The 13,453-nt window shown below is 32.5% G+C and overlaps 2 protein-coding genes across 2 annotated transcripts; one reads left to right on the forward strand and one right to left on the reverse strand.

Annotated features, from left to right (window-relative positions):
* The first annotated feature begins 6,712 nt into the window (after nt 1-6,712).
* On the forward strand, nt 6,713-8,409 carry LOC136202862 (probable xyloglucan endotransglucosylase/hydrolase protein 23). Its single transcript, XM_065993800.1, has 3 exons — nt 6,713-6,979; nt 7,063-7,256; nt 8,031-8,409. Exons 1-3 carry the CDS (start codon nt 6,722-6,724, stop codon nt 8,407-8,409), a joined length of 831 nt encoding a protein of 276 aa, XP_065849872.1. The 5' UTR covers nt 6,713-6,721.
* A 1,607-nt stretch (nt 8,410-10,016) lies between these two features.
* On the reverse strand, nt 10,017-10,859 carry LOC136202292 (nicotianamine synthase-like). Its single transcript, XM_065992804.1, has one exon. The coding sequence runs from the start codon at nt 10,857-10,859 to the stop codon at nt 10,017-10,019; it is 843 nt and encodes a 280-aa protein (XP_065848876.1).
* Nucleotides 10,860-13,453: the final 2,594 nt, after the last annotated feature.

Below are 13,453 nucleotides of genomic sequence, written 5' to 3' on the forward strand. Positions count from 1 at the left end.
GTGTGGTGGCCAACCTGTAGTACGCTTTGGCGTTTCTTCCAACAGTTACATGCTCCCCTCCTTTGGGTTCGGGATATGTAATGTCCCGCTTATATTGAATCTTTTCTTTTATATTGTGGCAAGTTGGAAGCTTTAAACATTCTGTCCGCTTCGTACCCTAGGATCCGTGCTGTGAATGGCGAATTCATGTTAACTTGATGGCGTACCTTTCTGCATTGTTCTCTTGTCTATATAGAGCGGCATGCACTCGCCTTTCAATCTCATCATTCGTGTATTCAATGTTGAATCATGATGGTGAAGCCGATTCTTGATCTTGATCTCGATCATGTTGAGGTTATGCTTGGAGATATGGTTTAACGCGGATGGATGTTGTCACAACCGTGGGAGCCATTTTATCTAACTTCTGATATCTTGTCTCCGCATCCTTCAACATTTTGCTAACATAATATATGGAGAACTGCTGACCTTCTTCTTCTTAAATAACCACGGTGCACATATCTTTATCCATGACAGATTGATACAAATGCAGGTCTCCCCTTCAGATTGGTCTGCTCATCAAGGGTGGTTCTGCTAGGAATTGTTTTATACCTTGATATGCTTGTTGACAATCTTTCTAGTATGATGATCCGCCCGTTCAACCTCTGGATCTTTCTCACCCATTGTGGGGTTTTCATTTAGGCGCTCTTTTCACCCTTTTCCTCGCATGGCTTTTATTTAGGCGCTCTTTTCACCTTTTTCCTCGCAAGGTTTTTTATTTTATCTGGATTTGCTCTAACTCCTTTTTGGCCAATGACATAGTCAAGGAATTTTTCTGAAGTGACTCTGCATATACACTTCTTTGGAATGAGCTTTATTTTTCATATCAGTGTTTGCACTGGTTGTAGTATTAGCAACTCCCTTGTACCTGTGGGTTAGCACTGAAAGAACTCCAGAAGTGGGGCATGCTATATCCATTATTAAAAGATTGTGGTAAGTCATAAAAGCTATATTCACTTACCTTGGGGGATCAATGGCTTGATCCATGGAACATACTTCATAGCAAAAGAATGTTTGCATTTGCCTTGTTGGCAAATATCATGTATGATGCAATGTCTCTTTATGGAATTTTTAATTCATCTTGGAATCAACTTAATAATTCCTTCGCGTTGGTCCCTGACTCTAGAATGAACTTAGTCAAAGGATAAAACCGAGTAAATATTATATGTCAAACAAATTCATAATAGAATTTTAATCGTGCTTGTTTTAATAATAATATCACGTATAACGGTCATAACCATAAAGATTGCTACTGCACATGAATATCATAATGAATTCTTAATAAATAACCATAATGAGAATGGTTTAAGAATAATGTCCTTTTGTATTTCAATGCGCATTAATATCCAAGATAGCATATTTATTTTAAACGTCATAAAAGTTATGACATTCTATATTGGGTAAGATATCTTACATAGTTGCTATTTACTTGCAATTAATATTGTGCATCCATACATTAATGGCATTCAGAGATCATTAAAGCCTCATTTGAATGAGGTGTAATTAAAGAAAGGTAAGTGATGATTTAATAATATAGTTATATATAAAATTACTCTTATATCATTTCATTTTTACGAATAAAATAAAAGAGAAAGGGCAATTTTGGAAGAAAAATACATGTACCATGATTCTCCTCCAATTTGGAGTGTAAGGAAAATTACTCAAAATCCACTCTCACCTACCTTCACATACAATCCTCCAATTTTTAAGGAATTCTCATGTATATCTTAAGAATTTCGCATAAATTAATGTTCTGATCCGAAACCGACACTTGCACTATTTTGTAGTTAGCTCAGGACATGAAATTTTTGTTTATCCAATTTGGTAATTCATCAACCCATAATGGCCTTAATAGTTAGAGACAATTACAGGATAATTACAAATAGACTCAATATTTTCAAGTCTCTTGTGTTGGTAACAGAAATTCTAACAATGTCAAATAAACAGTTTTTATATGAATAGACACATCCTTGTAAAAAAAGGGAATAAAATAACTGTTTGACAAAACAATATTCAAAAATATGAATTTCTGATATTAAAAGTACTATATAGGAGAAAAGCCATATATAGATGGTGAATTGTACAAAAAACCAAATATGATTTTTTTTGTAATTTCTTCTAATAGTTATATGCATGTTCATCCAAAAGACCGACCAGATCTAAATAATTTGTAATTACATGAGCCCTTTTATGATATTTTAATATCAAATGACAAAATCACATTGAATGGATGATTCTTTTTGTAAATCCCAAGATTATGGGTCTTATACATGCGTTTGTACTAATTCAATGATAATATCATATTACACTTGTCATGCATAAAAATATGAGGACATAGTAAGCATGCAAGATTTAATGAAAGATTTGTGTCTATGACTTCATCTTTCACAATTTATTAGATTTATCAAAATAACATGTAATGATATTCATAGCATTTTATAAGAGTGAGGGATCTCAATTTTCTTTAATTAAAAATGGAATAAGAAAGGTGATGAAACTTATCTTTTTCATCATAAAATTCCAGATTCAATGTAGAAAACTCTTTCCCACCAATATATGGAGAACTGTATATTTGGATAGATTTGTTGTACTGATTGAGCCAAAGTTTGAGATTGTGATTTCTATTCCTCTCACTCCATTGTTTTGTTCTTTGTGAAACTCTATACAATCAAGATTTTGTGATCTTCTGTTTGTTAGAGATCCACGCTCACCGCACCAATTGATAACTCGGGGAAAAATCCTTGATCGGAGCACTTCCCTGTGAGGCGCCGTTGGGATCGACCGGGGACACTCCGATGCTAAAGTCAGTAAGGAAAATCAAGAGAGCAAACTGAATTGACAAAGGGTAAGTAAAAGTGTACCTTGATAGCCTAGGGATGTAGGCTATATATAGCTAGGAAGTCGTAACCTTCAGCAACTAGAAGGTCTCCATTAATGCTCCATTAATGGCGGTTACTGGTTACCTTTAAGCTGGCGGTTACTGGTTACCTTTAACCTGGCGGTTAGCTAATTGATAGCTCATTAATGGTCTTTATGGCCGAGTCGGCGGTTAGCCGTTACTGTGATGAATCAGGTGAAAGTGGAGATTCGCCTCATAGGTTCGCCAGCGGATCTCACTGAGCTGAACCGTGGAGATCCGCCATCCGGTTCTTCTTGCGGCGTTCTCAAGGTGAATATCCCTTTTGGTCATTGGGATAATATTCTGTCAGTAAGATGAATATCCATTTTCGTATTCTTTGATCCGTCAAGGCGTATGTACGCTCTCCTTGAGAGCTATGACGGGTCTCTGCTACTCGCTCTCATCGGGCGTATCTCGTTATGGCGTATCTCGCCATGGTCCACGTGGCGTGGCATAATGCTAGAGACTCCTTCCTTTTCCTCATTATTTGCATATTCTCCCCTGCATTAATTATCATTAATTCCACATTAATCATGTATAAATATCTCTTTTAGAAGGAATAATGGTTTGCCATTATTTCTATTAATTTTCCCTTATTCCTTATTCAAGAATAATTTGGGTTGTTATCAAATCTATTCCGTTTTCAAAAAAAAAAAATATATATTAGGATTTAATTCGAGATTCTAATTTAAACGATTTGAAACCCTTAATTATTCTAATCAGTCTTAATTAATATACAAATATGTAGTTTGATATTTTAATAATAAATAACTTATGTATTTGTAAATTTTAGACAATCTAACACTAATTAATGTGTTTATTAATTGTTGGTTTTACTATTCAGTTATTTGGCTAGATATAAATATAAAAAAATATGTTTCGCTTTGGACGAGTTAATAGAACTAAGTAAGAATGTTTTGTTTTTTTACGAGATGGTAATTGTCGAAAAAATGAGAACTTTAAGTTGAAACTGCCGGAGATTAATGGATAATACTCGGACAACTCATATACTAGTATATCTTATGTTTCACTATAAACATGATTTTTTTATGGAAGTGAAATAGAAAAAAAAATTGAGGCAATAAAAAATAAGGGTAAATTACATCCATGGCCACCAAACTTTACCCATTTTCACATTATAGCCACTAAACTTCATTTCTTCCCAGTATGGCCACTGAACTTTACACTTTTTAACACCGGTGGCCACTCAATTTTAACCAACTTCTCAAAATGACCGTTAACGATCGTTAACGATCTCAAAATGAAAATATTCAAGAATTAAAGTTGTTCAGAACGACATTTACCATAAAACCACATTTTTTATTTTCAAAAATTATATTTTTTTGTAGCTTTCTCTCTCTAAAAATTCACTTTCTCTCTCCTAACCAAACAACACCCAAATGACCTCAAAACGAAAATTTTCAAGAATTAAAGTTTCTTAGAATATCATTAACGCTTTGGATTTTTATTTTTGACCGTCAACAGTCGTTTTGAGACGTTAAGTGGCCATCGGTGTTAAAAAGTGTAAAGTTCAATGGCCATACCAGGAAGAAATGAAATTCAGTGGCCATAATGTGAAAATGGGTAAAGTTCAGTGGCCATGGATGTAATTTACCCTAAAAAATAAAATTGCTTATATTAGATTTTTTTGTGGAACCAATTAATTACGAAGGCGGGCTTGCTCTTTTTTGGAAGTCCAATTGTATATAAAAACTTTATTGATGTTAAGGTGTCTATCCAATGGATTCAAAGTTGACATCTCACATGCTATTATGGTTTCCCTCGAGAAGTCGTGGGAAGGATTATTGGACCCTCTTGAAACATCTTCATTACTGTTCTACCATTCCATGGCCCATAATAGGAGATCTCAATGATATGCTATATCAATCTGAGAAAAAATGAGGTAATTGACACCCCAATTATTTGATAAGAGGGTTCAGTGATGCAATTGAGGCTTGCGGACTTTCTAAAGTTCAATTACTAGGCTACCCATACACTGGGAGAAACAGAGCGACTCGAGCTGCTTGGTTGAGGAAAAGTTCGATTGTGTTATGGCTTCGTCAGATTGGCTGGCGATTTTCACTATGTCGAACATTTTAAACTTGGACGCTCCTTGTTCCGACAACACTGCCCTCTTCTTGACTATTGATCGAAATGCATGTATGCGAGTTAAGAATTTCCAATTGGAAAATTCTTGGATTAAGAAGACAAATTGCAGAGGTAATGTGTTATTGGGTTTGAAATTCTAATCAGCAAGCAAATGTTAGATGCCATGTTCATACTTGTGGAGAATCCTTTTTAATTTAAGATGACCAATTGCGAAATGAAGTTAAAGAGAAAATCAATAATGCATGGATTCTATTTATCGGTTGAAGAATATTGCTTTAAATGATCCGTGTTAAACCGTATGTGTGCAGCCACCGATTTATGAATTGCATAAACCAAAAACATAAGTTTTGAATTCAGAAAATTCAGTTAAAATCAAACTATAAAATCAAACAATAAAATTTGAGCAATTGACATAAAAAAAATCGATAAAATTTGAATTACAAGCTCCCTTTAACTACAAGACTTTGAGATGGTTTGTGGTTAATGAATTTTGTACAAGCTGTAGTTTAGATTGCGGGAAGCATGTTGATGTTCTGAGTTGTGAATTGTGGCAGCGCAACCCTTAATTTACATATAATATTTCTATTTATTTGAACTGCAAAGTTTCTCTTCATAAATTTATATAAATAAAATAAATATATACATCATTCGATAAACATATAAATATATTATATTAGAATAAATCTATAATAAAAATAATTAAATATTAATTAAAAATAAATACGTACTCCTAGCTAAATTTTAAATATCATTCTAAATTTTATTTATTTTTTTTTACGAATTCTAATTTTGTTCGGAATTAGCTGCAAAAAAATACTCATAATATTTATAGGTAGGAGAAATTTTATAATTAACGTCTAAAATGATGCAATTTTACCCCTAACATTGATAATAAAGATCAATTTTACTACCAATGTTGGCATATTGGGCCAATTTTAGATGTCATTATAAAAAAACACATATATTTTTGTTTCTTATTCTGCACCAATTGTACACAAGTTGATTTAAAAAAAGATTTCATATTTTTGTGATTTAATAATAGAATTGAAGATTAATATTTCTAAATTCGGTGAAATATTTGAATTTTTTGTCAACTCGTACAAAATACAATATTTTTCAAATTCTATCATGTTTAATCATATGTTTACGAGCTATTACTAATAAAATGACGCAAATGTAAAGTGTAGATGAGAAGACAATTTGATGAATAATTTCTCTAATTAATCCAACTTGTGAACGTTAGAAGTAAAATTGCTCTTGACTGCTAATGTTAAAGGTAAAATTGTACCATTTTAAACATTAATAATAAAATTGCTCATAAATATAAACTTTACGAGTATTTTTACACTTTAATTATTATTATTATTATTTTGACTAATTCTACAAACCATTGACTCCTATGCTCTCCCTGTCTTTAATTTCCAGAAAAACCGTGTTTGATGTTTTGACTTGAGCATAACTATTGTTCATGGTGTCCATTATTATTAATTTGATGCCATATCCAAACTACAACTCACCCCTTCTTTTTATTTCATTAAAAAAAACACAACAATAATAATCTTTTATTTAATTCTCTTACTTGTAACCATGCTTGCCTATATAAACAAGACTCAAAACCATCCATCTATATCAACATATATAATTCATAGCAATTAGGGCAAGTTAAGCTTTGTAAGTATGAAATTACAGCAACTAATCCCGGTGTTAATGATTAACATCTTGTTGGCTCCTATTTCTGCCGGTAACTTTTACCAGGATTTCATGGTAAATTGGGGCAATGCTAAGATAGAAGAAAATGGTGAACTTCTCACACTTGCTCTTGATGAAGCATCTGGCTCTGGATTTCAGTCCATAAATGAGTATTTATTTGGCAAAATTGATATGCAACTCAAGCTTGTTCCTGGCAATTCTGCTGGCACTGTCACTGCTTACTATGTAACGTTTTTTTCACTCATTTTCTTTATATTATCATACATAAAATTTGAGAAATATGACTAATTTTTGGATTAATTTTGCAGTTATCCTCAAAAGGGTCTAATTGGGATGAAATAGACTTTGAATTTTTGGGGAATTTAAGTGGAGATCCATACATTCTTCACACTAATGTATTTAGCCAAGGTAAAGGCAACAGAGAGCAGCAGTTCTATTTGTGGTTTGATCCAACTGCTGATTTCCACACCTACTCCATTCTCTGGAATCCTCAGCATATAATGTAAGTTTATTTCCATTATGCCAAGAATTAAAGTATCATTTTCTAATACAGATTGAAAGACAGATAGTGAAAGTTTTAATCGTAAACCAATAAAAATGTTTCTTCTCTAGTTAGTGAATCCCAAATAAAAGGTATTAACCTTGTTCTCAAAGAGAAAGTTGATTTAATTGACAAAAGTTGTTGATCCTTACAAAAATGAGGGTTTAAATACTTAAAGATAATGAAATGACAAGGAATACCCCACTTAGGTTACAACAAAGAACTAAGGAAAGGGTCAAATAGGTATTATGCCCAGACAAATAGTACAGGAGGTACAAGTACGGACTGTCAGGTTTGTTGGTCAGTTTCCTTCGGAAGGAAGTAATCTTGAGGATCCGCCTGGTGTTCAGTATTGATACTCCCGAAAAGATGCGCCCCTATCCGCCCTGGTTGATACAGCCTGTTGTGAACATGCTGTTTGGTTGGCGGTTCCAGACAGGATATCCGCATCATTTTCCAATACATGTTATCAATCAAATCGTTTCAAATAACTTAATATTTCAACATCATATTAGTTAGACACGTAACCTTTGAAAAAATATTGACTATCAATATCACAAGAATTTTTATAGTGCCCCCAATATTTAGAGCCCTGAGTGGTCACACTTCGTGCACACCTCAGGGCCGGCCGACTATGCATTCCCGTATACAAATACTTTTAAAGTTTCAAGCGTTCAGGATATTGGTCACTATATGAAATTCATTAACAAATGTTCCATTTTTCTTTGATATCAGATTCTCAGTGGATGGGATTCCAATTAGAGAATTCAAGAACTTAGAATCAATTGGTGTTCCATTTCCAAAGAATCAACCAATGAAGATTTACTCAAGTTTATGGAATGCAGATAATTGGGCAACAAGAGGTGGACTAGTTAAGATAGATTGGAGCCAAGCACCTTTCTATGCCTCCTATAGAAACTTCAATGCAAATGCTTGTTATATGAACAATGGAGAATCTTCTTGCAATTCAGAAGAATCTCCTGAATGGCTATTTGATTTTGCAAGACAAGGTCAGATGAAATGGGTTCAAGATCATTACATGATTTACAATTATTGCAAAGATTCTCCTAGATTCCCTCAAGGCTTACCTGCTGAATGCTATGTGTCTAACTAATATAACTATAACATTTCTTTATTATATACCATATTTTATTTGATCTTTATTATATGATTCAATTTTATGCATCATCTGTAATAATTTTTTCTCCATTCTTATTATGTGCCCCAAAGAATGAGGAAAGAAATATATTCAATATGGTTTTGTAATGCTAATGTGAATTTTATATATGTCTCTATTATTAATTTCTTCAATATGTTGAATTAATATGATATTTATGACAATACATTTAGCATTATTTTTTTTAAAAAAAAATAAAGCTACAAATTGGATCAGTTTTAGTACTTGTTATGGCCATTTGTAGAAAAATGGTGCCAACGGTTTATAGTACCCGCAAATTTCTGAATACGTCAAATCTGATTGTCAAAATATTGTTAGGAATAAAAGGATCGAATAATTTCTTAAGGTTCGAATTATGAAGAGCTGAATCAAAAAAAAAGAGATAAAGTACCAAAATAGGTTTGTGGTTATTGGGAACGTATCATGATAGGAAAAAGGTTCTATTAAGAATAGCAAAAGCTACTCATTACATAGTAATACCCTAGAATCCTAGATGGAAAATGAAAGACTAAAAAGGAAAATAATATGAAAGTAGTAAATTCCACTTTTGAAGGTCTAAATGATGGAATTTGATCGACAAAAAAAAAATGTAATTCATGAACAAAGGTGATTCCTTTTGATCCTTGACTTCGTTTCCAATGAAAATAGGACCCAAAACATAAAAACCAAAACCTCAAACTTGCTAGAAATTATGAAATTGCCATTGTATCAATTTTTTCTGTAAACTTGCAAGCTTGCTTTGCAACACTAACACATGATATTTTTCTTTCTAAAATGTCTAATTTCTCAACTTCAACAATTCTCTAATAATGATTAGGATTGATATAATTAGAATGACCACCAACCTACTAATGGTTAAGCATCATTTGTTGGTTCTTGTTTATTGTCATAGTCTTCTAAAAAAACATGTTTCTCGGTCAGGCTGAATACAGGGCTATTGCCTCAGCGACATCCGTATTTTATTTTGTTTAATTACCATGCTTATGTATGACAATGGACGGTTTTGCTCACATGGACCTTAATGACTATGTAATATTTAGTCATTCACCGTTAGATCGATGCTTAGTATAATCCTAGGGTGAAGATTGAAAGCATCCTACAGTTTAGATTTAATAAGCCTAGATCTAACGGTAAATTAACAAATTCATTTGGTTATTAAGATGCATGTGAACATTCCTGTGACAATGGATTTGATATGTCTCTCGCCCTCTTGTTGTATTGTTTGATAATCATAAATTAATGTTACTAATTAAGCTAGTCTTCCACAATCAGAGTAAGAATTTTAGGGATTGATTTTTACTTATCTCGGATAAAGTATGATCTAAAGCTCTCATTGTGAAGTACATATTGATCCTTATAACTAGTAGAAATGTAAATGTGACATAAGATAATATTACCAATATATATATTAGTTGACTGATATTACAACTGAGGAATAACTTGATTAAACATGAAATCAGACTTATTGTAGCACACTATTAATAAGGAGGAATGCGAGAAGAATAGCTACTTTCCACAACACACACTTACTTCAAAAAGTAGGCTTACGTACAAGCATAACCGAGTTGATTACATCTTTTAGGGTGAAAGATGGAAAGAAGCTGAAATCCAACTAAGTCCTTTTCATCAATAACTGGGTAAAGAAAAGCTCTAGCTCCATCTGCACTTCTTACAAGCAAAACACCACCCTCTTTCATATATTTCTTTATATGTTCAATAATCTTGACTTTCTCTTCTTTGCTCATCCCAACCAAAGCTGCCAAGAATATACAATCATATTCACTCAGTTTCTCTTTCACTTCCATTATATCACATGTCACAAACTTCATTCTCTTCTCTAGATCATCATCTGAACTCACAATTTGTCTAGCCACACCATTAGCTACCTCATCAATGTCATAATTATCAAAATGAGATGATTTAAGATGATGTGTAGCCATTACAAGAGAAGTTAAAGGCATTGGACCTGAACCTACAAAGGCTACCTTCTTAGGCTTCAAAACCCCATTTTCAGCTAGGATTGTGTTCTCCATGTCTGCTAACTTCAGGTAGTTACCATAGTATGGGAACAGATTAAGGTTGTTCAAGGGTTGATGCATTTTGATCAACAAGGATGCAAATTCAAGCTCCAATAGAGCTTCAGCGCGGCCGGAGAGATCGATGAGGCGTTTTCGCATTTCTTGTTCCTCTGGGGATAAAGAGTTGATGTCTATGGTTGAAGGTGGAATACATAGGGATACAAGGTGTGAAAAGAGACTGTTAACCTGCTTTGAAGGCCTTAAAGAATCAAGCTTCAAAATGTTATCGTAGTCTTGCTTTATGTGAGCTACGAGAAGCTGATCAGCTGATGTTTGGGTTTCAATGTTGGAGTTTTGGGAAGAAGCCATTGATGATAATGGTATGAATTGTAATGTAGTAATGAGATTAATATATGTGGATGGATGAGTTGGCCATGTTTGGATTCCTCTAGATGTATTTATAGCAACATGCAAGCTTCCCTTTTTAAAAGAAATATGAAGATTGCATGCATGATCAACAAATAAAGATTCAAGCAACAGGCTTTACGTATCAAATCATATTAGAAAGGGGGTGTTTCATGCCATGAGATCTAATTAGTAGTACGATTTTTTTTATATAAAAACATATATAAAAGTGGCAAGTAAATATAAAGCAACCTTTAATTTTTTATAGGTACAAAAACTTATCTGACTATGTGGTATCCAAATTTTTATTAGTTGTCTCTCTTATATTCTCATATTTGACATTTAATTTGTTTTGAATGAAAATTTAGTCAATTTGTTAATTTTTCTTACATGACACAACTTTAACACTTGTATATATATGAGCTCATTGTTTTAATTATTTTTTTCCATATAAACTTTATACGTGGATAAATAAGAAAAAGATTAAATTCTTATTTTATCCATATATTAAGATTATATGTAATTTTTTTAAACAATTGGCACCTGTACAAATCATGTGTTAAAAATTGCGTCATACGAAAAATTTAAGAAATCAGATAATTTTTATCTAAATTGGATCAAATTTCACCTAGATAATACCTTAGGAGGGAAATGTAACTATATAATACCATATGGGACAAATAACAAAAATTTTGATGCCACATAAACCAAATTGGAAATTAATTTTTTTATTTAATTAAATTTTACCAATTAAAATTAATTTGATTGGTCAAAAACTAAAGCAGTTGCTAATAAATTTGAGCCCTAGTATCATAGTATGTTGAAGAAAACCTTAGTTAGGAAAGGCTCTATGTGTGTGATGAGTTTGAACAAGATAATTTAAAAAAAAAAATTGTTCTTTAAGTAAGGAAATCCAACTAACTAGGTAGTTTGAGTTTAACAAGATATTCAGTTACAACCTGAGATAAATAAACCAACTGTTAAAAAAAAATATTACTTACTATCTATTAATTAATGATAGACAGCTGTTTAGGAAAACAAAGAGGATGATAAGTGTGAATTTAAGAAAAACTTATCTAGCAAGAAATACATTGTAGATATACATTCCATGACAGGTGACGAGGATATAATATAGGGTAAAACGGGAAAATCGAATCTTCTTCTTCTTCTTCTTAAAGATGATACAAAATTAAGCTATACCAATTTCCCCCACATATATGGTATTAAAAAATTAGCTAAACTATACTTAATTTTTGTAATTCAGAATGGGATCCAAACCATTACGTTTTAAAATTGAAAAAGAAGAAGAAAAGGAAACAGAGTTATTTATGATTTCTAAACATGAAGTTTGGAGAGTCTGTCTATAAATAATTTATAGTTATGGTCTCTCTCTAACAAACTAATCCTTACATACTCAGCCCCACTTCCGAAATGAATCCCACTTCGACTTAAGATTTTATTCGATCTCAGAAATTCTTCACAATCCTTTATAGGTTCTTCGCATTTCAACCAAGTAAATGCTGCATAAACATACATAAACCATGTTAAAGTGAGTGAAATCGTAAAAATATAGCTTCGTAAGCTTTAACTATGACACTTACCAGGTTGAGGATTGAAGACCCTTCCAAGATATTGACAAAATCCAGGTGAAAAATCTGGTAAACTGAATTGACCACTTGTTTTCACCGCTTCCCTCAGAAATTTCCACCTCTCTTCCATGTTTTCATATGCAAACTCAAAGAGGGATTCCTTTTTATTTGGTGATGTTTCAGATTCACAGATTTCCGAAAATACAGATTTCCGAAAATCTGAAAATTTTTCAGATTTCTGGAAAATTTCCAAAAATCTGGAAATTTTCCAGATTTCTGGAAATTTCCACCAGATCCGAAGTTTAAAAGAAGAAAAAAAAAGAAGGAAGAAGAAGAGGGAGGAAGAAGAAGAAGGAAGAGGAGAGAAGAAGAAGAAGAAGAAGAAGAAGAAGAAGAAGAAGAAGAAGAAGAAGAAGAAGAAGAAGAAGGAAAAAATAAAAAAATAAAAAAAATTCGATTTTCCCGTTTTACCCATGTGCACGTCAGCACTTTAACGGTGTTAAGCCATTTTCCGTTTTTCGGGTAACGGCGCAAACCACAGTCCTTTTTTTTGTAATAACAAACCACAAGGGTTTTTTGGAACAACATCAAACCACATGAGTTTTTTTTTTGGAATTTACCCTATAATATATGTATATAATATGTTGTTAGAGTTTGTTATCCTTTGATTTATTTTTGTTATAATTTGAATTCAAATTTTTATAATCTTTTATTCTCGCCAAAACTACAAGTTACCACTACAAGAAATTGAATTTTTTGTGGCGAAAAATTAGTGGGGAAACTAAAATCCCCACTAATTACAATATATTTGTGGAGAATTCATTATTTCCCCACAAAATATAAGTATTTGTGATGACACTATAATATCGCCACAATTCATGTAATATACTGTGGGGGATGTTTTATATCGCCACAAAAATAGAACATATAGTGGGGATTAACATTTTCCCCACTAATTTTCAGAATATT

Source organism: Euphorbia lathyris, chromosome 8 (genome assembly GCF_963576675.1).
Source record: "Euphorbia lathyris chromosome 8, ddEupLath1.1, whole genome shotgun sequence".
NCBI lineage: Eukaryota > Viridiplantae > Streptophyta > Magnoliopsida > Malpighiales > Euphorbiaceae > Euphorbia > Euphorbia lathyris.

Coding starts and splice junctions, on each gene's coding strand:
- LOC136202862 (XM_065993800.1), top strand. CDS start 6,722: ATGAAATTACAGCAACTAATCCCGGTGTTAATGATTAACATCTTGTTG. Junction 6,980..7,062: donor GCACTGTCACTGCTTACTAT/GTAACGTTTTTT, acceptor TTAATTTTGCAG/TTATCCTCAAAAGGGTCTAA. Junction 7,257..8,030: donor TGGAATCCTCAGCATATAAT/GTAAGTTTATTT, acceptor CTTTGATATCAG/ATTCTCAGTGGATGGGATTC.
- LOC136202292 (XM_065992804.1), bottom strand. CDS start 10,859: ATGGCTTCTTCCCAAAACTCCAACATTGAAACCCAAACATCAGCTGAT.